Source organism: Aulonocara sp. 'chitande type north' Nkhata Bay, linkage group LG1 (assembly GCF_057382095.1).
Source record: "Aulonocara sp. 'chitande type north' Nkhata Bay isolate Kocher_YH1m ecotype deep benthic linkage group LG1, A_spYH_male_GT1.1, whole genome shotgun sequence".
Lineage (NCBI taxonomy): Eukaryota > Metazoa > Chordata > Actinopteri > Cichliformes > Cichlidae > Aulonocara > Aulonocara sp. 'chitande type north' Nkhata Bay.
Window position 1 is genome coordinate 24,144,877 of NC_141344.1, and position 25,406 is coordinate 24,170,282.

At 40.2% G+C, this 25,406-nt stretch overlaps 1 protein-coding gene across 4 annotated transcripts in view; it reads left to right on the forward strand.

The window, feature by feature from the left end:
* LOC147339128 (ephrin type-A receptor 6-like) overlaps positions 1 to 25,406 on the forward strand; it is an 81,108-nt gene that overhangs the window by 22,912 nt on the left and 32,790 nt on the right. For all 4 annotated transcript variants that reach the window (XM_086289560.1, XM_086289577.1, XM_086289568.1 and 1 more), the window contains 4 exons: positions 14,619 to 14,747; positions 15,790 to 15,939; positions 16,021 to 16,182; positions 16,283 to 16,511. In XM_086289560.1, coding sequence (XP_086145686.1) covers positions 14,619 to 14,747; positions 15,790 to 15,939; positions 16,021 to 16,182; positions 16,283 to 16,511 — 670 coding nt within the window. The remainder of the gene's footprint in view (positions 1 to 14,618; positions 14,748 to 15,789; positions 15,940 to 16,020; positions 16,183 to 16,282; positions 16,512 to 25,406) is intronic.

Sequence of the window (25,406 nt, forward strand, 5' to 3'; positions counted from 1 at the left end):
CAAAAAACCCGACTAAAAACATCACAACATAAAAGACTCTAACAATTTTGGCAGCAAAAACATACAGAAGTAAAATAAGACACTGTGAGAAGGACTGAGAGAAAGACACCTCTATATATATACACAAGAGAGCAATTAGAAGAAATGAACACAGCTGGGGCGAAATGAAACACAGGTTAAGAGAATCTAGGTAACGAGACAAGGAGGAAATAAAGTTCAACAAAGCACAAGAGACAAAGGAGTACCAAAATAAAGCAGGAAGTAACAAATGGGGGTGGGGGGCAAAGACTTAACAAGGGTACTGGGGGGATACACTAGACTGAAACACAAAGAATTAAATGTAAATCAATACTGAAGATGTAGACAGAACCAAGAATTCAAAAGTAACAAGAACTAAAGAATAAAACCCCAAAGGAACTATAAACTTTCTAAAACTCAAAACACAGGGACCCATGACTATGACAGAATTCTGTCTAAAAGTCTGGTAAGGTGGCCAAAGATCAATAAACTTGTTCTTATCAAAAAGAAAAGATGTTTAGAGCATCTGAAATACTGCTATAAGTTGCATTCACTTTATTACTCCTCTACAGCACAGTGTTGCCCTGGGAAAAGAGATTTTAAAGACTTGTGCTCAGTACATATGAACTTAAACTATGCCAAGAGTGTTTGAAAAAGCATCAAATTTCAGTGCAGTGGAAGTTGTGGGAGTCACTATCGAGCATCATTTGATGGTGGGGCATCCTTTTCTGACGCATGGTCACATGACCACATGGTTTGACAAGAACGTAAGAATATTTTGTAATTGACCTGTAAATAAAAAATACTGTAAATAAGTGACCATATGAAATTGTAGAAAGGGTTTTTTCTCAGGTTTTATGAAGGTTTCTGACAGGGCAATATGGTGCGATGAGGGATATTTCCTGTGGGAGAATGTCATGTACTTGTGCACATTTCACATGTTGCTGGAACAATTCAGTTCAATTCTGTTCTATTCTAATTTAATTATATAGCGCCGAATCACAAAAAGATCAGGCATTCAACACAATTTTGGGATTTACATTGGGAAGCTTCCAGATGTAGACGCAAGTGAAAACATGGTCCCAAATTCCAAATTGTCTGTAAAAGTCCAAAAAAGAAAACAAGAAGAGAGGGCGAACCAATGGTGGTATATCTCGAAAGTATGAGAAGAAGAAGAAGAAGAAGAAGAAGAAGAAGAAGAAGAAGAAGAAGAAGCAGGCCCACAGCTCCCATTTCAAATCAAGATCTCCTCTTGGACAATGCATCACTCTGGCCAACAAAATATGACAACCCAATCGGTCGGGGCAGATGGCCACCCCTCCCTGACCCTGGTTCTGCTGGAAGTTTCTTCCTTGGGGTTTTCTCTTTATTTTTTTAGGGTCTTTACCTCACAATATAAAGCACCTTGAGGCAATAAAGGTTGTGATTTTGCACTATATGAGTAAAATGGAGTCAAACAAGGGAAGATGTAGGGTACCTGGGTGCACAGATACACCAAAGTGATGCGTACAAAGTGTAATGTGCACCTCTGTGTAGATATTTACAGATATGTAAATATGTTTCAAATGTTTTTCAGATCTTTGTTTCATAATCTTTTGAGATGTTTGGAAGTTTTTCTGATGTTTTTATTGCTCTTGCATAGTTGAGTTATGATACATGAGTTAATTATTTTCTCTATTATTATGTTTTGTTTTGTTTTTTACTATTGTTGCACAACATTGCCTCTAGGTAACTAAAAATATCTTGGAGAAGGGGTGTCTGAAATATACATTTTTTGTTTTGGCAATAAAATGGCCCGAAGTGAGTCAATAATTGATGTTGAATCATTTTCAGCATGTACCATCAAATTGTGTGCAGAAGAGGGCTTTAGGTATATATCCTAGGACAGCAGAGGCTATTTGAGTACAGTGAGCTCATTGTCATGTTCGAGAAACCATTTTGAGGTGATTTGAACTTTGTGATATGGAAGCAGACATCAGAAGATGGACACACTGTAGCTGATGATCATGAAGAGACGGTTGTCAGTTGGTACTGAGGGGTTCAAAGTGTGCCAAGAAAATATCCCGCACACCATTACCCCAACAACAGTCTGAACTGTTGATATAAGGCAAGATAGATCTCTTCTTGCATATTGTTTATGCTAAATTCTAACCTTACCTTCCAAATGTTGCAGCAGAAATCAATACCTATCAGACCAATCTTCTGTTGTCTAAGTTTGTGAACTGCCCATATGAATTGCAGTGTCAGGTTTCTGTGTACTGCTGTAGCAAATCTGCTTTAAGATTTGACATGTTGTTCATTCAGAGATGCTTTTCTGCATACCTTGGTTGTAACATTTGGTTATCTGAGTTACCGTTACAGGTCGAAGCAAAGACCTGCCACCAGTAGGTCAACCATTACTCAAACCAGTCCATCTGGCACCAACAACCATGTTCAAAGTCACTTAAATCACATTTCTTCCTCACCCTGATGTTTGATTTAAACCTCAGACACTGAGTTGCTGCTATTTGGTTCACTGATTAGATACTTGTATTAATGAGAAGCTGGAACAGTTTTACCCAAGGAAGTGGTAAAACTTCCTTGTTTGTTGTTCGTTTCTCCAGTGATTCAAGAGGTTTTGTCAGCATTAACTTCTTGTTCCACTGCTTTTATGACTTTGTACACTCTGTTTTCTCACAAAGTTTGCCATCACTGACTTAAATAATTACATAAGCCATATGTTGGCAAGGAAAGGTCCAGATCTACTTCTAATTGAGGACATTAAATAGAAATAAATCTGCAACGAATGTTTAATTTTCCAGCTTAATTAAGTGCTTAACGACTTAGTTGGCTCTAAAAAAAATATGCTGCCAAAGGTGAGGTTCACTCCACCATTTGTAAAAAAGAAAACTTTTTTCTCATGCATGTAAGCCTGGTCTTTGTCCAACCATCAGCTGATTTGAAAGATGATGTTTGTATCTGCAAGGCAAAAGTTCCATCTGAAGCAAGCTGTCAAATTTCTGTCAAGAGCTCAGTACATAAACTGCTGGAAGCAAAAAAAAGAAAGAAAGAAAGAAAAAACCCAACGTAGCAAGTTTTCCATTCTGAACATCGCTGCAAAATCAAATTGTTTTTCAACTACTTCTCAAGCAGTTGCAGCGAGAGCTAAAGTGTGTCGTAATGCATCATTGGTGTGTCAAAGCAGGAAGCGAACACTACTTAACCGAAAAAATAGGAATAGTTCGTCAGGCATCGTCCGGACAGGCTTTGGAAAGGATATATTGGGATATACACCAAGCCCCAGCCTCACCCACTGATTCATGTTGTGCACAGAAGCTCTCACAAAAACAGCTCCCAGCAGTTGGAACCCCTGGGGTGGTGCTAGTAGGTGCCTGAGACTCCGTTTAACAGCAGCACATCCTGTGGGCATTTTGGATGGTGGGGTGGAGACTCCATTGCTCAGATATGGGGAGTTTGGAGGCTGGATAGCATTCTCACTTACTGATGTTCCTTGAGCCAGTCCTGAATACCATCCTGCTGGGCAGGCCAAAACCGTCGGTGAGTAACATGGAAATGGGTAGTATGCTGAGTTTGCAGTAATTTTTAGGTTGTACAAGTTAAGGTAACATCAACATGAATGCTATTACCCAGGGTTTCTTGGCTATTCACTTCACATGCCTTTGGTTTTATTGTGGCTGATCCGTGTACATGCACAAACTGTGCAGCTAAACTGACCTGCACGGCTGTCCTCACTGAGGTGTCCTCATTCAGATAAAGTATCATCAATAAAATGTTGCGTTCAAACACCTGCACCGACAACATCCAAGTTGAACTGCTTGTTTTCTCTTTAAAAAAACATATCATCATTTAAAAACTGGATCTTTATGTGATGATATTGTGAATCACTCAGGTAATCTTTGTCTAAATCTTTTTCACAGCACTGCATATTTTTATATTTGTTAATTTTAAGAGAATTGGTAGCAAGAACATTTTAAAACATTATGAGCTGTTCAGCTGCACAGTCCCGATAAACATTATTAATTCCTATGGATGTAATTGAGCAGAACTATTTCTAAAGGTACATCAACCACAACCCCAAAACTCTTGAATACATTGATATGGCCACCATACTAAATTCATGTAAACTGAGCAGGTGCTATGCGCCTGTCTGTCTCAAGCCTGAACAGGTACTGCGATTCTTGCTATAAATAGTGATGAAGTATTACATGGTGTTTTCCATCCTCCTCTGTCCTTCTGATAACTATCTGTATGCAGATTGAAGGTGCTGGAGTTGGAGAAGGTGTATCTGGAGGACTAAAAGTCAGCCACATGTGTAATAGTTGCAGGTCTTTTAGCATCAAGCTCGATGTGATGACAATAAATGTGATTTCAGTTGTATTTCATATTAAGCGAGAGCATTTTTAATGAAATCAAATGCCGTAGCCCCAAACTAAGTATCAGTATTTCATTGTATGGTCCGCCTCACTACTAAGCCAGCAGCGAGCATTTTTATGAGGCAATTGTTGTATTGCTCCCTCACACTGCAGCATTACTATGAGTTCGGTACATTAATTAGATCTACACTTTGTACACAAAACCTACTTTCTGCATTCCACAGTCTGCTAAGCTTTGGACTAATAGGCAGAGCGATTAGTAGGTGCATATCTGATTGCCTCGGAGAGCGTGGGTTGCAGCTCATCTTTCAAACTCAGGGTTTGCATTTTTGTTTTCCCTGCACTGAACCATGCCACATCCCAAGGGTGCATTTTAGAACACTGAGGCACACGGAGTGACAAATCACCATTTTCTCTCGTTTGTATGCATAATGGAACTCCAATTACTTAATGCTGATCTTATGCAAACCAGAAAGTCTGCTTCTTGTAATAAGATACTCAGTTTCTGTTTTAAGCTTTGTAAGGAGGGCAATGTAATGAGGATATACAGAGCACCGTGTATGGTGAAGAAACTTCCCCGACTTTGTCTTTACGTCTGCTCAAAATCTTTTAAGTGACTGATTCAGTGGCATGTGGCATAAGTCCTGCAGAGGCCTTGCAACTGGATGCAGTCGAAGCATTACTGGAAATGTGTGAATTTTGGATTTTTCCTGAGTAAATACATTTATTTTTTATTTTTTAGGTCATATTCATGCAAACGTAACAAACAGGGTATGTCTGTGCATCATTAAACATCTTAATATTACCTCAGAGTCCCCTTATAAAATTACAAGTGTATAAGCAACCAAGGAAGTGAGTCCTACCTGGCCACTGGACAACATTCAGTGACAGTGCACTTGCTGGCATCTCCGGTGGGCAGAGCCCTGATTCAGTAGGGTGAATAAGGGATCTTGTCTCCTCCGTACTTAATGAGAGAAACTAATTTCCTCTGCGTGTATCTGCGATCTCAGTGTTAACAAGAAGATCAGGGTAGATTGGCATTCAGCGGTGAGTGAGAGGAAGGACGCTAGCATCAACTAGCTAGCCGGTCGTCACGTGAATTTTGTAAATAGAAGGAACAAGAGTGGAGGGGGAGTAGCTGTGTATGTGGATAAAAACCTAAACTACAAGGTGGTAGAAAGTATGACAACTGTAATTGATAATTTACTAGAATGTATAACAATTGAAATTTATAAGGAAAAAGAAAAAAATGTAATAATTAGCTGTATATATAGAACACCTGGCTCTAGTATTCAAGTATTTAATGACTTCATAGAGGAAATATTCTCTAAAACAAATCAAAAAGTTATGTTTATCTGTGGTGATTTTAATATTGACCTGTTGAATCCAAAAAAGCATAAAATGAGCGACGAATTCCTAAACACTATGCACAGTTTGAGTTTACATCCTAAAATAACCAGGCCTAGCAGAATTACACCACATTGTGCCACCTTACTTGACAATATTTTCACTAACAATATGGAAAACAACATTGTGAGCGGATTATTAATTAATGACATCAGTGATCACCTACCAGTTTTTGCAGTTTATGACACTAATTATAAGAAAAATCAGCATGAAGAACAACTGAGATACAGACGTGTAAGGACGGAAGAAACGATGACTGCATTTAAGAACGATCTATTAAATCAGGACTGGGACAATGTGTACAAAGAAGCTGATATTGATATTGCATATGGCATATTTTTAAGAATATTCATGGAGTTGTACGATAAAAACTGTCCAACAATAAAATACAACAGAAAGCACAAATATTCAGATAGACCATGGCTCACTAAGGGTTTACAAAATGCATGTAAAAAGAAAAATACACTCTATAGGGAATACCTAAAACAAAGAACAAAAGATGCTGAAAATAAATATAAAAAATACAAAAATAAGTTGACCAATATTATACGTGTATGTAGAAAGGAGTATTATAGTAAAATATTGAACAACAATAAACATAATATGAAAGGAATATGGGATGTTTTAAACGGTATCATTAAAAATAATTCTGGACAACAAAGTTATCCACAATACTTTATCGATAATGGCAATATTATGGAAAACACTGCTGATAAGGTCAACAGCTTTAATCATTATTTTGTAAATATTGGACCAAAACTGGCAGAACAAATTCCTGAGTCACTGCCATCAGCAGACTGTAGTGAAAACCTGATTGATAGGAACCCTAACTCAATGTTCCTCACATCAGTGGAGGAAAAAGAAATAATTGACATTGTACACATGTGTAAATATAAAACATCTACTGATTGTAATGATATTGACATGAAAATCGTCAAGAAGGTCATTGAAGGAATTGTAGGACCTCTAACATATATTTGCAACTTATCATTTCAGACGGGAAAAGTGCCAAACAAAATGAAAATAGCTAAAGTTGTGCCGCTGTATAAAACCGGGGATAGACGCCACTTCACAAATTACAGGCCTGTTTCTTTACTACCACAATTCTCCAAAATCCTAGAAAACCTGTTTAATAAACGATTAGACAAATTCTTAGATAAATATAAATTACTCTCTGACAGTCAATATGGATTCAGATCAAAAAGATCAACATCTCTGGCATTAATCGAATCAATTGAGGAGATTACGAATGCTATAGATCAGAAACAGTATGCAGCTGGAGTATTTCTGGATCTCAAGAAAGCATTCGACACAATCAATCATGACATATTAATTAATAAACTGGAACGGTATGGGATTAGGGGGGTTGTACTGCAATGGGTGAAAAATTATTTAAGTGACCGGAAACAATTTGTGAAGCTGGGTGTCCATTTCTCATCATGCTTGGACATTGCTTGTGGTGTTCCACAAGGCTCTGTACTGGGTCCAAAATTATTTATTATTTATATAAATGATATTTGTAAGGCATCTGATATATTAAAATTAGTATTATTTGCAGATGACACAAATATTTTTTGTTCTGGGGGGAATCTAAAGGAGCTGCTGGATACAATTACTTCAGAAATGTGCAAAATTAAAAAATGGTTTAACAGGAACAAACTATCGCTAAATCTAAGTAAAACTAAAATTATCTTATTTGGGAATTCCCTTAGAAATGCACAAGTGCAGATTCATGTAGATGGTGTGGAAATTGAAAGAGTACTTGAACATAAGTTTCTTGGTGTGATTATAGATGATAAATTAAACTGGAAGTCTCATATAAATCATATACATAACAAAATTTCAAGAAGTGTCTCAATCTTGAGTAAAGTAAAACACATTCTGGACCACAAATCACTCCACATTCTCTATTGTTCCCTGATTGCACCGTATTTGAATTACTGTGCAGAGGTTTGGGGCAATACTTACAAATGTTCGCTATCATCAATCTTTATATTACAAAAAAGGGCCATAAGGATAATCCATAAAACTGGTTACAGAGATCATACAAATCCACTATTCTTAAAATCAAAAATTCTAAAATTCACAGATCTGGTTCATTTTCTCACAGCACAAATTATATATAAAGCAATAAATAACCTGCTTCCTGACAATATTCTAAAAATGTTTTCTAAAAGGGAACGGGGATACAATTTGAGGGGGGAATTAAATTTAAAACATCCTCGTATCCGTACAACATTAAAAAGTTTTTGCATCTCTGTGTGTGGAGTGAAGCTGTGGAACAGACTAAGTAAAGATATGAAGCAATGTCCAAGCATGGCGCAGTTTAAAAAGCGGTTTAAGGATATGGTTTTTACAGGGTACAGGGAAAAGGTAGAGATTTGATAGGGTGTTCTTGTCTAATATTTTCATGTGTGTGCGCATGCACGGGTTTGTTGGTATGGATATATATATATAATTGTAGGCTGTGTATCCTTGAGGTGTTAATGGGGTTATTGAAAATGTGTATATGTGCGTATGTGTGTATGTGTGTATATACGTATGTATGGATAGATAGAAACATATATGTGTATATATTAAAAAAAAAAAAAAAAAATTACACATAACATATAATGTAATTGCAAGGAGGTATTTCTGTAGTCTATTGATACTAGATAGTGGAAAAGGGGTGGGATTAAATAAGCTTATGCTTCTTCCTGCTCCTTTTTGAACATGGACGTTATTTGGAGTTGTGGTTGCTCGTTTTCCTTTTGTTTGCTTTGTTCATTTGTCTCTTTTAATTCTATTTTTTTTTTATACTTTTTCAACATGTTCAAAATAAAGATTCAATCAATCAATCAATCAAACTTTGTTGTGGAGTCTGACAGCAGTGGGGAGGAAAGACCTGCGAAATCTCTCCGTCCCACACCGTGGGTGCCGCAGTCTCCCACTGAAGGAGCTGCTCAGTGCTGTCACAGTCTGCTGCATGGGGTGGGAGACGTTGTCCAACAGGGATGACAGCTTAGCCGCCATTCTCCTGTCACTCACCACCTCCACTGGGTCCAGAGGGCATCCTAGAACAGATGGCTTAATTAATAGAAGATTAATTGCTTCTGCACACTCCAGTCAAGGTTAAAGTGTTGTTTAATTATTTATATTTGAGAACACTTAATCTGTGACTTGCCTGTGTGTGTGGATATGTGTGAGTGTGTTTTAAAATGTATGCATATCAAATTCTCAACACAGGAGCACTGCATATTACTTCTTTTTTCTTTTTGAACACCCCATTTTGTGGATGTCACAGATACAGTTTTACATAATGGCGAAGTGTGAAATCAATAACCAGCCACAGAGTGTTTTCAGTGTAGACACTTGGGCTTTCTCACGATCTCCACGCTCTGGTCTGTGACCTGGAAATAATAGTGTGCAATCATGGAGGAAGCTTCAGCCCCGCCACCCTTTGAAGAAGTGGCAGAGGAGGCTTCCAGAGTGAGGCTTATTGGATAGTGACTCCCTTGCAGTCGAAATCTGTGTAGAAGTGCTGTCCAAATTCAGGGATTTCTGCAAAGCCTCTATTTCCAATCCAGAACCATTGTATCTGGCCAACATGAAATGCCCTATTTTGTAGAATTCTTCAACTCTCGCATATATATGCATTTTCTCTTATCTAGGAGATACAGTAAAGTCCCCACTATTCCATAAGGCATGCATAAAGCCGCTTGTTTTTGTCTCCCTTCTGATAGGACCCACAGTAAGGTATTGTTAACAGAAAGTCTTTAATACAGTGCTAAGATGAGGCTTGTCAAACGCTTCACCTTTGTATTGGTTTTTGTCTGTGCCATGAATACATTTTATGAAACAGACAAGTGTAAAAGATAGAGACAGAAAGAAGACAGAGATAATGTTCAACAGTGCAGATCTGAAACGCAGTGCAGTGCAAAATGTTCCTGGGTTCTTAGGGTTCTGATGTTTGTATGGGGGAGTTCGGGAGAGGGCTACAACACTGAATGTGTACAATGTGCCAGTGGTTTTGGGGATGTTGTCAAAAATGATGGAATTATGAATGAGGAAATGTACCATCAGATTTTGATTCACCGTCTAGAAAAAGGTTTGTCTGCCAATGACAGACAATCAAAACAAACTGCCAAAGCAGCAAAAGAAACTGAGGACTATGCTCCTGAGAGCCCAGACCTCAACATCATTGAAGGAAAACAGAACAAAGGGCAAAATCCAAATAAAGAGCGTTGAATGTCCTTCAAGAAGCCTGGAAAACTATTCCAAATAACTGCACCTATTTTCCATTTGCTTGCAAAATATCTGGACCAGGGGTCTGCAACCTTTTACACCCAAAGAGCCACTTGGACCCGGTTTCCACGCAAAAGAAAACACTGGGAGCCGCAAATACTTTTTGAAATCTAAAATGAAGATAACACTGTATATATTGTTTTTTTTACTTTTATTCTTTGTGTGAACAACTAAAGTAAGTAAGTAAAGTTTATTTATTAAGTGCTTTTCACAGACAGGCAGTCACAAAGCGTTGTACACAAATATTAAAATAAACAATACAATCAATAGATATTATACACAATGTAAAAGATCAAATGTAAATAATGTAAAGAATATAAAATATGTAGATCAACAAAAGGCTTGTTTGAAAAGAAAAGTTTTTAACTGCTTTTTAAAAGAATCCACAGAGCAACTAAGCTGTGTTGCTTATGAAATCCATGAAGTGCTACAGAGAAAATTACATTTTATTTATGTAATTAACACATTTTGAACTCTTAAAGAAATATAACAAAAGGAAAGACACCCAGCTGAACTAAAATGATCCAGCAAACAAAAACTGTTGTGAACCGCCACCCTTAGCGGCACCCGCAATCACGCCTCGCCGCCTTAACGTCTGTGCCATTTATGCTGGTGTTGGTATGTGTCGGGCTGTGAGCTGCAAAGCTACAGCCGGCTGTATGCGTACAGCAACCGTGTGTGAAAAGTGGTCAATAAAGAGATGCTATAAAGCATGTTCATGCAAACATCGTCGAGTCTGCCGTGGTATGTTTACAATGGGACTTCTGGTCCTGAACCTCTGTGCACAGCGTCTGCAAATCGGGGCTGTACGAAGTCACTTTCATCTTTACGCAGAACTGTAAGCTGTCGTCTGTGAGGCGTGAGCGGTGTTTGTTTTTAACATAGTTCATGGTGGAGAACAGCTGCTGACATAATGTGGATCCAAAGATCCATAACTGGCCTACCTGGGTTCGAAAGTCTCGATAAATGCACGGTGTTTCGGCGGGTACACCGGCTTCCGCGAGTGTGACGCTTATTTTGAGCGATGAAAAAATAATAAGGTATAATTTTATTTTTATATTTCAAAATCACAATAATCTTCCAATTTAGAACTACAAGTTAAAAAAAGAACTAAACACAAATAAAATACACTTCAGCTAAATACTTCTAATTTTTTTCCCAAACCACCCGGAGCCGCAGTATAAGGACAAAAGAGCCGCATGCGGCTCCGGAGCCGCAGGTTGCCGACCCCTGATCTAGACTATAAGAAGTAGCTACATTACGGTACTTCTGTTACACAGTTACACATTATATTATTAGCTATACTTTTGAGAGAATCTCAGATAAATTTAGTTATGAAAATTTACAACTGATTGAATTGATGAAAATGCTATTAAGTTTGGTTTCTGTAACACTGCAGTGACATCAAGGCGCTTGGTATTTTGAGGTAGAGACCCTACAATAATACAGAGAAAGCCCCAACAATCAAATAACCTCCCATGAGCAAGCAATTGGCGACAGTGGGAAGGGGAAAAAAATTTAACAGGAAAAGACCTTCAGCAGAACTAGGCTCAGGGAAAGGCTGAGCGGTTTGGGGTGAAGGGAGAGAGAGGGGGGGGGGGATGGAAGCATGTGCTATATACGCATGTGAAGACTGAAAAACCCAAGTGAAGAAGCATCATAGGAAGTTCCCAGCAGCCTAGTCCTATTGCAACATAACTAAGGGAGGATTTGGGGTACCTGATCAGTCCTAACTATATGCTTAATCAAAAAGGAAAGTTTTAAGTCTAATCTTAACAGTAAAGAAGGTGTTTGTCTCCTGAATCTAGAAGCTAGATCTAGAAACTAGAAACTGGTTCCACAGAAAAGGGGGCGTGAAAGCTGAAGACTCTGCCTCCCATTCTACTTTTAAAACTTCTAGGAACCACAAGTAAACCAGCAGTCTGAGAGCCAACTGCATCTTTGGGGTGATACAGTGCTATGAGGTCGTTAAGATAAGGTGGGGCTTGATTATTTAAGACATTGTATGTGAGGAATTTAGGAAAGAGGAACAGGAACAAACACCACCCATCTCTGTAAGCAATGCAGACTCTGCACCCGCTTGATCTTTTCTAAGTTCAGTAATCCAACATTCAGAAGCAGGTCTGAACTAAAGAGCAGCTTTATTGCTTAGTTTACAGGTCATAAAGCAATTTACTGTAAAGCAGGAAGTCAGGAATGCTAAATCGGGTGACAGGGAAAACTCCAAACAGACGGCTCACACAATCAGAGGGGATAAGACGACAACAACGGGGACAAAGAATTAAGGAAACTGAGGACTTAAATACACACAAGGAAGTCAGGGAGATTAAACACACCAGGGAACACAGATGATCCAAGTCTGACTAATGACACAAGGGAAGAAAAACTGAACACGATGCACACCGGATAAGTGACTATCACAATAAAACAGGAAATCACTAACACTGATTCACAGTGATATGACGGAGGCAAGAGAGAGCAAGAGACAGCGAAAGAGACACGGAAACATAGGGACAAGACAGAGACAGACTAGATATGAAAGGGAACTGACTCAACTGAACAAGGAGCAGAGAACTAAGCAAACTCAGAAGCATAAGGAAATACATATCTTAAACCTCAGTCCACTAATAATCACTAATAGTCTCAGGAAAACACAAATTACTGTCATGGTCGCAGACCCAGGATCATGACAATTTGACCTTTTGACTTTTAGTCACAGAAAATAAATTATTTTCTTTTAGCAAAGTCATTTACAGAATGTCTTATCACCATTCATACAATAGAAATAATGATTTACATGCTGTAAGTTTCAGACTCAAGTCAAAGCACTGGCATGTCTTCAGTGTGTCTCATGTTCTTGAGTTATAACTACATGTCCAGCTGTGCATCTGGCACAATCACAGCTGCCCATGTAATGCCACAGGAGTTGTGAGAAAGAGGATCTGTCAATAAATGTTAGGGCTTTTGAAGCTCTGATCATCACACCGTTAAAGCGGAGCAGACAAATGAGAGCCTGGCTGATGCAACAGCTTGAAAACATTGGTGAGAGAATTTGTGTCTCTCAAATGTCATGTTTCTATACAGATTAAGTTTCACTACAAGCAACGAAGGCTTATATACATTATACAAAGCAGCTCAGAAACTAGATCATTCATGAGTGTGTTTATTATAATATCCTAATATAATCTCCATTTTAGCACATTTGATGCTAATATGTTGCTATACCAATATAGTCCATACCCATATCCATATCAGCTAATCCTCACTAATCCACAAATTACTGATGGTTTACAGTTTTTCTGATTTTGTAAAACACTAAATCCCCTTTTCAAAACCAAATGCTCAGTGTCCTTAACCAATTTATTAAATCACTCAAAGCCTTAAACAATTTATAGTTAACAAGTCATTGACTCATTTCCCCCCCAAAAAACATCTGTAAAACACATTTAACAGTGATGTATTGTACGTATGATGCGTGATGGTAACCACAAGTGGCAATGGTAAGTCCTGATAAAAGTTAAAAGTTATGGATGCCAGCTATGGATGGAAACAAATCTGAGAGGTGGGGGAGGTGAGGCGGTGGATGAAGAAAAAAGGAAGGCCGGTAATTTCAGAGGAAATTTAAGTAGCTGTGACAGACCAGGTCCTAGTTGGTGGAATGACAACGAGGGAATCGGGACAAAGACTACAATCCAATCTCAGCAGATGCTCTGTGGCCACCATTATCAGGAAATACAGAGAAGATAACAGGTCCTTTAAAACAAGGCAGCGAAATACAGAAACACAGAGGTGCTAAAGACAGTTTCAGTTTTGAAGGCACCAACAAGTGTCAGCCTTTTATCTTTCAAACATGTCCTCAGCTCAGCATGGTGCACAAGAAGGAAGTGTAGGGCACTCTCTTTGAGGAGGATGACAGCAAAGTCTGCCCTGTGTCCTGGCTTTGACCTGATGCTGACCTTATCAAATGAATTGCATGTTGCCTTTGATTTTACAGTTAAATTTAGAGTCTGTAATGTCCTGTCATGTCTCAGTGTGACTGATAAAATCCAAAGACGATTGTGTCATGAATGTGTTTGTGTTTTATTTTGACTGTGTGTGTGGTATAAACAAATTGTTTTGCTTTAGGGTATCTTTTAGCTCACCGGGTTAAGCAAGCGACCCATACGACATGAGGCTAACGCAGCAGCGCGGGTTCAAGTCTGCCCTGGGACATTTGCCGCATGTCTTCCCTCTGCTCTCACTTTCCTGTCATCTCTCCCCTCTGTTTCTGTCATAATAAAGGTGGAAAAGTACTAAAAATATGAAAGAAAGATTTTATTTGGCTTTGAGTATGAATAAAACAGGTTTAAAGAGATTCTTTTGATTACCCAGAACAGACACAGGTCTTATGAATGTAGCTTGAATACTTTGTTTTATGTATACACCAGAATATTAATTTTCTAACAAAAATACTAGTTTTATTTTGCAAATGATAGAGTTAAAGTGTCGTGACACATTGCACATAATAACTTTATCCTTTTTTTTTGTTTTAATCAGTGGGATGCTATCACAGAGATGGATGAACAGAACAGACCTATACACACCTTCCAGGTTTGCCATGTAATGGAGCCAAACCAGAACAACTGGCTGCGGTCTGGGTGGATCCAGCGACAAGCTGCACAGAGGGTCAGGACTACATCACAAAACTTGTGCAAAGACAAACACTTGAATAGAAATCTTTGTTTGTGGTTTTGACATTGCCCCCAGGTTGAGAAAGAGTCACACTCCCTGGAGGAAGTTCAGTCTTCTGTATAACCTACCGGGAAATACAGACAAATAGCTATAAGAACCTGACACTTTGCTTAGGACCGATTTCTATTACAGTCAACACAGAGTCTATTGTAACAAAGATATAGTAAGATGCCTTCTGTGCACATTGGCTGGTGGGAAACACAACTATGTTGCTGCACCAAGTTTCACATTTACCTCTTTTTGTAGACTGAGAATTGCCCGCATACAGACTGTTAAATCAATGCACTCGCTCGCTCGAGGGGACTGAGCCGTCTGGCATCGTGACTTGAAATAGTGGCTTCTTGATAGAAGAACGATCTGTCCACTGAGCTTCAGGGGAGGAGTAATGATTAGCCAATCATTGCCATGGGCAAGACTAACACCATTGTCAAGCCACCACAGCGGCCTGCGCTCACTCGGCTTCTCCACCCTTGAGGCACGGCTACTGCACAACAAATGGAGAAACATGCTGAACTGTTCTTACCTTGCTCGGTGTCGCTCATAAAAACAAGTTTGTTAGCATGGCTGTGCATCAGTATTAACTTAAAAATTATGCAAGATTTTAGTGGATATGTTGATCTAAAAAATACTTAGAGAGTAATAAAAATAGTCAAATGAAGCACAATTTGGAAGTATAAAGCAATAATCTTCGTGTTTCTTATGGGGAAGGAGATTTTTTTTTTTTCGTATGTGCTAATAGAGTCCTATTATGTTTGCATTTTTGCTTGTACAATATCCCCTTAAAGTGTGTCCTCTCTTCTTCCCAAAACCATTTAAATTTTGTCTGTAGAAGAAAAAACGGAGTTACGGTGATTTGAAGAGAGCTTGTGAAATGGGCTTCGTTTTGTTAAATAAAGGGCTTAACATAAACACACTTGTATGAAATTATTGATGGTTATAATACTGACGTAATTGTTTAATCTATGTTTTACCTCAGGTATATGTGGAGCTGCGCTTTACACTGAGAGACTGCAACTCCATCCCTTGGGTTTCTGGTACTTGTAAGGAAACCTTCAATCTCTTTTACCTGCAGACAGACGGGCCGCTCCCCGACAGCACACGCTTCCGGCCTACTGACTATGCTAAGGTTGTCATGTTTTTATTCTTGTCATGTGACAGAACTGTCATTGTGTGACTTTACGTGAGTAAAGCGTGTGTTTGGTTTAAGGTGGACACCATAGCAGCGGATGAAAGCTTTACACAGACCGATCTTGGAGATCGTGTCCTTCGACTTAACACCGAGGTCAGGGAAGTGGGCCCCATCACACAGAAGGGATTCTACCTGGCCTTCCAAGATGTGGGAGCTTGTATTGCTCTTGTGTCTGTAAAGGTCAGTGAACAGGGTTGCATGACTCAGTCTCGCATAGACTGGGCATAAACTCAGTATTACTTCTTTAACCTGAACACTGTGTTTTCCTCTTTCACATAAGGTCTTCTACAAACGGTGCCCCTCAACTTTAAGAAACTTGGCCGCGTTTCCTGAAACAGTGCCACAAATGGACTCATCCTCTTTGGTGGAAGTGAGAGGTTCGTGTGTGGAGAACGCAGAAGAGAGGGACACGCCCAAATTGTACTGTGGTGCTGATGGAGACTGGCTGGTACCACTGGGCCGCTGTGTCTGTAGTATTGGCCACGAGGAAATGGACGGCTACTGCCAAGGTGAGAAGCAGCCCGAGATGTATCTCTGAGTGTGTGTGTGCATTTAAGATAAGATAAGATAAGATAAGATAAGATAGAACTTTATTAATCCCTCGGGTGGGTTCCTCTGGGAACCCTCTGGGAATTTGTGTGTGTTCCTGTCTGCACTCATTTTAGAGAAGTATGGTATGCTAACAGTGTGCTAAAAAAGCAAAGAGAAGAGAAGAGAAGAGGAGAGGAGAGGAGAGGAGAGGAGAGGAGAGGAGAGGATGCGTCATGCTCACAGATCTCCAGGGCCTCCCAGTCATCTGCAAGAGTTTGACTTTACAGGACTGATATTCCCTCCTCTCGTTCTAAGATCCTGCATCCTTGTCTGATCCTTTCCATCCCCATTTCTCTTCATCCCTTTTCAGCCCCGCCTCCCCCTCATCATCGTCTCGTCTCTCTTGTCCACTTTGTTTACTCTTCGCTTCACTCCCCATTCTTTCTCTCTTCTTTTATTTCACCATTTCAACTCACACTCTCACTTTCCTTCGTTGCCATCCTTTTCTGCTACGTGATCACAAACAATGCAAATAGGAAGGGATTGTGTGTATCACTTCAGAGTTTTCGGAATCATTACTTTGGCTCTCATGAGATCCCTCTCTGGACTCTGTCAATTATGTGGCTGAAATGGGAAAGTAATTTCTTGTAAAATGAAACCGTTTGTGGATTTCTGGTATTTAGGTCTGATTTTTTGCCCTTTGATACCTGAAAATGTACAGAAGCTTCTTGTTAGGATGCTTCAAATTCAAATTCAAATTCAAATTTTATTTGTCACGTACACAGTCATACACAGTACGATATGTAGTGAAATGCTTGGACAACTGCTCGTGACCTAAAGAAAACAAAAAAGGAAAAGGCTATGAATAAGATAGGAAATAAATATGAAAAATTAAAAAGGTTAAATTTAACTAAGAAGCAATAAAATATAAATTAAGGTTAAAAATGAAATAACTGTACAACACAAATTTGAATGAAGGGTAAATTTAACTGGGAAGAATAATTAGTCCAATCAAAATAACCTAAATGTGATCCACTGAACAGATTACAAAGGACTTAAAGAAACTGTTTACTTGTTTCAGATGGTCTTTGGCCTGCTCTCTCAATTAGACAATGATGGAGGGCTAGCTGGCTAATTGCCTTCATTTGTTAGTTTCACAGCTAATTTAGCTCACACCTAGTTTTTGCTAAACCTTTCTTCAACCTTCCCTTTCATTACAAGACTCAGACTTACTTGTAATTATGGCAGGAGCTAAATTGAGCCACAGTGCATGATTACAATTGAAGAGCACTCCGTGTTCCTTACTATATTTTATAGACTTACAGCTGATTGGGGTGAAATTCATGTAGTAACCCTGTGGTGATGTAGTTACTCAGAGCATTACAGAGAGAACTCCAGCAGTCATGAGTACAGCTGATATGTAGGATAGGCTCTAATATCGCCTTTATTTGCTCCTTGGGTGTAATTTTTTTTTCTTTTTATCTTCTTCTCTTTTATCTTCCTTTTATTTATCTTTTCTCTCTCGCTCGCTCTCAATCATCTCAAGTTAAACAACACAGAAGCCTGTCAGGAGAGATTCCAGATGAGACGCCAGCTTAGGAGCAGTACTCTCATGGTGTCCCTTTTATATGTTCTCCATCTCTGCTCTCCTTTTTCATCCCCTCTGGCTGCCAGTAGTTGCTTCTCTCAAATGTACTCAACCCACTTGGCAGTTGAAAAAGATGTCTGTGTTAGCGTGTTTTATCACAATGTCTGATCCTCACTCTAATAAACCTAAACTGACAAATGCTGTTTATAAATTTAACAAATCAAATTAACTATCCAGAGATATGAAAGAACTGTGAAAGAAGAATAGTGATGAAACGCACTCACCAGCCACTTTAATAGGTATACCTACTCAATTATTTCTTAATGCAAATATCTAATCAGCCAATCACTTGGCAGCAAGTCAGTGCGTTAAGGCATGTAGACATGGCCAAGGCGACCTGCTGAAGTTCAAACCAAACACCAGAATGAAGAAGAAAGGTGATTTAAGGAACTTAGAACCTGGTTGCTGGTTCCAGATGGGCATTTGTGTACATCAGAAATTGCAGATCTGCTGGGATTTTTCCACAAACAGTCTTGAGGGTTTACAGGAAAGGGTTTCAAAAAGAGAAAATATCTAATGAGCAGCAGTTCTTTAGGCTGGGATGTTGAGGGATAATGGCCAGACTGCTTTGAGCTGATAGGAGTGCAGCAGTAACTCAAATGACCACTTGTTAAAATCAAGGTAAGCAGAAGAGCAACTTGTTGAACCTTGAAGCAGATGGGCTCCAGCTGCAGAAGGTCTCACCAGGTGCCACTCTGATGAACTAAGAACAGGAAACAGAGGCTACAGTTCATGCAGGTGTACCAAAATTAGACAGTAGAAGACTGGAGAAACCACACCTGGTCTCATGAGTTTTGATTTCTGCTGCAACAGTTGGATAGCTAAATACATCAAATATCATAGATCCATGAACGCATGGATGTATCCTGTCTTGTATCCTGCCCATCTGAGCATAGTTTAAACACCACAGTCAATCGGACAGTGTCCATCCCTTTATGACCACAGTGTACCCATCTTCTGATAGCTGACTCCAGAAGGATTATGTGCCATGTCACACATAACAAATGCATGTTATTGAGTTGACTCAGTAACATGCATTGGCCTCCACAGTCAACCAGATCTAAATTTAATAGAGCACCTTTGGGATATGGTACAAAGAGAGATTTGTATCTGCCAAATCTGCAGCAACTGTGTGATGCTATCATGTTACTATAGACACTGATCTCTGAGGACTGTTTCCAGTACCTTGTTGAATCTGTGCTGTGAAGAACTAGTTCTGAAGGCAAAAAGCTGCAACCATGGACTAGCAAGCTGTAACTAATGAAGTGTTTTTCCTGTGATTTCTTTAGCAGCAACATCAGCTTTAGCATACACGGCTGCATGCACATAATACTTAAGCAACAACAATGGTGACATTAAGGTTAATTAATGCGATTGTAGATGAAGGCTATGATGCAGTCACTGAATACTCATATGTGGTTACATCCTGCAATCAAAAGCATCGTTGGCATAAAAAAAAGCTTCAACATATAACAACAACATCTTAAAAATTAATTAAATGATTAATAAAATAACTAATTAAATTTCAGTTGTTAATAACTTTTGCGGGCTGTAACTGTGGAATATTTCAAAATTTAACTTCAATTAGTAAAATCAATTAGTAAAATATTTGATCAGGTTTTTTTGTGATCAGCTAATCGAGTAAGTACTACATCTATAAATCAAACAAAAAGAAAGAGGCAGGCTGAGCATTTACCAAAAGCAGTACCCTCCTGTGTGTTGTCTTTGCTTCGACTGGGCCTTTTCCCATCTCTGCAGCGGATGCATGAACATGAAACGAATATTGATCTTATTATCAGATTGTCTGAAGGAAAACAAGTGCATTTCCCAAAATGGGTGTTCCTCTTAGACTCACGCATCTACTGTAGGGTCCCTAGTGAAGGAAACCAGTGTTGCTTTTTTCTTTGCTGCGGTTGTTGCTGTGGTCAGAAACGTCAGGTTATTTCTATCAGGGATGGTCTACTGTGGAAATCTGAAACAGCGAGAGCGTCAGCGAACTTACCGTTAGGGTTTAAAGTGGTGATGAGTAGAAACAACGCATAATGGCATGATAATTAATGATTTATGACCAATCACCCCTCCAACCCCCCATCAATAATTTCCATAGGTCCGTCAGAGCATATGCAGTAATGAAGATGTGCACTTTGCTTGGAGTTGCAGGAAGTTTAGGCATGAACTTGCGATGACTTCTGCTTTCTCCTCGTTTTCATTTTGGAACACTGCTTCAAAGGGTACTGTGATCAAAGCTGTCTGAGAGGCAGCATGGGGAAAGAGCAAAAGAGGGAGAGAGAGGGGGAGAGAGAGAGAGCGAGGGCGAGAGAGAGAGAGAGAGAGAGAGAGAAAAGGGAAAGCCCCAGCCTCCCAAATATAAGCAGAGCTCTGCACTAACACGTCCATCTTTCCCTCCCAGCTGCCTAAACAAAGGCATCAGCGCTTATCAAAAGCTGCTTTCCACCCCAATAGCATTCTGCCAGACTGTTCTGACATCTCAATCGAGTGTCTTATTATTCTATTCCTTTCATTCGTTGTCAGCCACAAGAGGATTACTCAGAGATAGGCTGGTTATATCATGACCTAGATAAGGCAACATCATAGTGCTAATGCTATTTGTTCCACATCCTTTCGTCACAGCAGCATATTCATAAAGAGGCAGTAAATTGTGGGTGAAGCTAATAGAGATGTCTTTTCAGATTTCATGTGAATCAGAGTCGATATGCAGACGAAACCAGAAACCCACCAGTAGGATAAGTGATAAGTCTCAGAAGCTGAGAAATGAAAATATTATGGTTTCAGCAAAATCTTCTTAATTTTCTTAAAAATGCATTGCATTTTTTAATTAAACTCCACCTAATCCAGCACAGTTCTTTTTAAATAAAGTTAATGGTAAAAATGCAAATGAAGCAATTTAGGAGCAACAAGCTGAAGTTGCTTAGTCTCTATTTTTGTTGCTTTCTGTCTTTTGCCACTTACCCTGACCATGCCACAGAGCTACAGGCTTTGACAGTAGGTTGCTCACTGATGACTTCCAGCCTGAAGTTGTGACCTTTAAATTTGAGTAAAATGGAATAGGAAATGAGGAATCGATACATCTCTTAGGTGTGTCTGAGTGTTTGTGCCCCTCTTCTGTCCATTAAGGACTGTGTTTACTCTGGCCTGTAACGCAGCGCAGACGAGAGCATCACTCATTCTCTGTGAACTTCCTATCTGCATATCAAAGCTGAGAGTCCAGGGTAAACATACTCTTCAGCTCCATCTGTTTCTGACAACGTAAAGCCAAGAGAAAACTTCCAACCCCACACATCCAAACAACTCAAAATCTCTTGGTTGGTACGTCATTACATTCCTGCAAGTGTGCAGATGTTGCACTTCACCAAGCTACAGTAGGTTACCTGCTGAAACTTCAACAGTTGATGTGTTTTGAATAACTGTGGATAGCTTCTCTTATCAATGTTTTATGGAACGAATCAAGATGTATAATTCATTGTAGCAATGAAACCACAGAGAGCTATCACCTAATGTTGAATTTCACCTTATCTTAAATCTGTATGTCAGCAGCTTCCAGCTCAATGTTTGGTTTTACTTACTGTCCTTATTAGCAGTAATTTCAGCAGACCAGCAGCAAAACGAATGGCACTTTAGGATCCTCAGCTATCATCTGATGATAGCCTGTGGGGACAGCGGCCATTATTTTGGGAATTTTTATGGAGCCAGTTGTCAAGCTTTCACCCAAAGGATTCAAATGCAGGACACAGTCGAAACAGTTTTAATGAAAAGAAGTCAGGAAGAAATAACAACAGTGAATGATCAGAGGTCAGTCTTCAAGCTGGGATTCTGATCAGGGAAGTATTTTCAGGTAAGTTGTTACTCTGGAATTTAACATTCAGACACAGATTTTCCAAGTGGAATAATACTCAGGTACTGTAAGTTTCTTCAGGTAAGTGCAAACAGGAATTGGCGATCCTCTCATCTTTCTTCAGATTTAGGGTTGCAGTACTTGGAGCTCCACTGCTAGCAAGCTTTCAACAGCAGTTGGCATAAGAGCAGGTCAAGCAGGTATTCAGGTAAGTACAGTGGGGCAAAAAAGTATTTAGTCAGCCACCGATTGTGCAAGTTCCCCCACCTAAAATGATGACAGAGGTCAGTAATTTGCACCAGAGGTACACTTCAACTGTGAGAGACAGAATGTGAAAAAAAAATCCATGAATCCACATGGTAGGATTTGTAAAGAATTTATTCGTAAATCAGGGTGGAAAATAAGTATTTGGTCAATAACAAAAATACAACTCAATACTTTGTAACATAACCTTTGTTGGCAATAACAGAGGTCAAACGTTTACTATAGGTCTTTACCAGGTTTGCACACACAGTAGCTGGTATTTTGGCCCATTCCTCCATGCAGATCTTCTCGAGAGCAGTGATGTTTTGGGGCTGTCGCCGAGCAACACGGACTTTCAACTCCCGCCACAGATTTTCTATGGGGTTGAGGTCTGGAGACTGGCTAGGCCACTCCAGGACTTTCAAATGCTTCTTACGGAGCCACTCCTTTGTTGCCCGGGCGGTGTGTTTTGGATCATTGTCATGTTGGAAGACCCAGCCTCGTTTCATCTTCAAAGTTCTCACTGATGGAAGGAGGTTTTGGCTCAAAATCTCACGATACATGGCCCCATTCATTCTGTCCTTAACACGGATCAGTCGTCCTGTCCCCTTGGCAGAAAAACAGCCCCATAGCATGATGTTTCCACCCCCATGCTTCACAGTAGGTATGATGTTCTTGGGATGCAACTCAGTATTCTTCTTCCTCCAAACACGACGAGTTGAGTTTATACCAAGAAGTTCTACTTTGGTTTCATCTGACCACATGACATTCTCCCAATCCTCTGCTGTATCATCCATGTGCTCTCTGGCAAACTTCAGACGGGCCTGGACATGCACTGGCTTCAGCAGCAGAACACGTCTGGCACTGCGGGATTTGATTCCCTGCCGTTGTAGTGTGTTACTGATGGTGACCTTTGTTACTTTGGTCCCAGCTCTCTGCAGGTCATTCACCAGGTCCCCCCGTGTGGTTCTGGGATCTTTGCTCACCGTTCTCATGATCATTTTGACCCCACGGGATGAGATCTTGCGTGGAGCCCCAGATCGAGGGAGATTATCAGTGGTCTTGTATGTCTTCCATTTTCTGATGATTGCTCCCACAGTTGATTTTTTCACACCAAGGTGCTTGCCTATTGTAGATTCACTCTTCCCAGTCTGGTGCAGGTTTACAATACTTTTCCTGGTGTCCTTCGAAAGCTCTTTGGTCTTGGCCATGGCGGAGTTTGGAGTCTGACTGTTAGGGGCTGTGGACAGGTGTCTTTTATACAGATGATGAGTTCAAACAGGTGCCATTCATACAGGTAACAAGTGGGGGACAGAAAAGCTTCTTACAGAAGACGTTACAGGTCTGTGAGAGCCAGAGATTTTCCTTGTTTGAGGTGACCAAATACTTATTTTCCACCCTAATTTACGAATAAATTCCTTACAAATCCTACCATGTGAATTCATGGATTTTTTTTTCACATTCTGTCTCTCACAGTTGAAGTGTACCTCTGGTGCAAATTACTGACCTCTGTCATCATTTTAGGTGGGGGGACTTGCACAATCGGTGGCTGACTAAATACTTTTTTGCCCCACTGTATAAGAGACCAGTCGGTGACCTCCTGGCAACCACCTGTTGCTAAAATGTATTTTCCCCAGCTGGCAAAAAACTGGTACAAAAAACAAGGCTTTGTCATTGCTGTGGTCGCTAGCATATTGGTGCGGTCATAGTTTGAATTGAAGTGACGGACATGTCTACAAACACAGCCCAGCTGCTCTCAAAACTGTGAAAAGTGCAACTGAAACAGGAAACAGGGATAGTTTCCCTTCAGCGTAAAATTTGTGCACTTTGAAACATGTTGGCTACAGCAGTGAGGCACAAGTTTTACTTTGAACCTTGCCTGTTTCCAATTTGTGAGCACTTTCTCAAATTTACAGACAAAAATTAAAACATGAAACTACAGGTAACCATGGAAATCTGCTACCAACAAAAGTAACTTTCTTTGCAACCTATTTGATCCAGTAAAGCCAGCATCCTCCAGGAACTCCCGGACCATCAGCACCGGCTCCCCTCAGGGCTGTGTTCTTTCTCCTCTGCTCTTCTCCCTGTACACCAACTGCTGCACCTCCACCCACCAGTCTGTCAAGCTAATCAAGTTTGCAGATGACACCACCGTTATTGGACTCATCTCGGACGGGGACGAGTCTGCCTACAGGAGAGAGGTTGAACGTCTGGTGTCCTGGTGCAGCCACAACAACCTGGTGCTGAATGCCCAGAAGACAGTGGAGATTATTGTGGACTTCAGGAAGCACACAGCCCCACTCCCCCCCATCATCCTGACTGACACCCCCATCACCTCTGTGGACTCATTCCGCTTCCTGGGTACCACCATCACCCAGGACCTGAAGTGGGAGCCCACCATCACCTCCGTCATCAAGAAAGCCCAGCAGAGGATGTACTTCCTGAGGCAGCTGAAGAAATTCAACCTGCCAACACGGACGATGATGCAATTCTACACCGCAATCATCGAGTCCATCCTCACCTCCTCCATCACCGTGTGGTACGCTGGAGCCACTGTCAGGGACAAACAGAGACTGCAGCGTGTTGTGCGCTCTGCTGAGAAGGTGATTGGCTGCAGACTCCCATCTCTGCAGGACCTGTACACCTCCAGGACACTGCGGCGTGCAGCCCGGATCTCAGCTGACCCCTCCCACCCTGGACACAGTCTGTTTGACCTGCTCCCCTCAGGCAGGAGGCTCCGGTCCATTCGCACCAGAACCTCTCGCCACAAGAACAGTTTCTTCCCCTCTGCTGTTGGACACATGAACAATAACCACATGACTGTCCCCGCCACTCACACATGACCCTACGCTGTGTCACTGCATCATTCCATGTTTGGCACTGATCACCACCTGCACTCATGTATATATCCTTCTACGTAGCACTCTTAATTCTTATTCTCATGTATATATCTAATGTATATCCCATGCACATATCTTTCTTTCTACATAGCACTTTAATTCTTATTGTTTGCACTGAAGCACCGCAGCAAATTCCTAATGTTGTAAACCTCAACATCTGGCAATAAACCCATTCTGATTCTGATTCTGATTCTGAACCATTGCCAACCAGTTGGGGAATACAGATCTC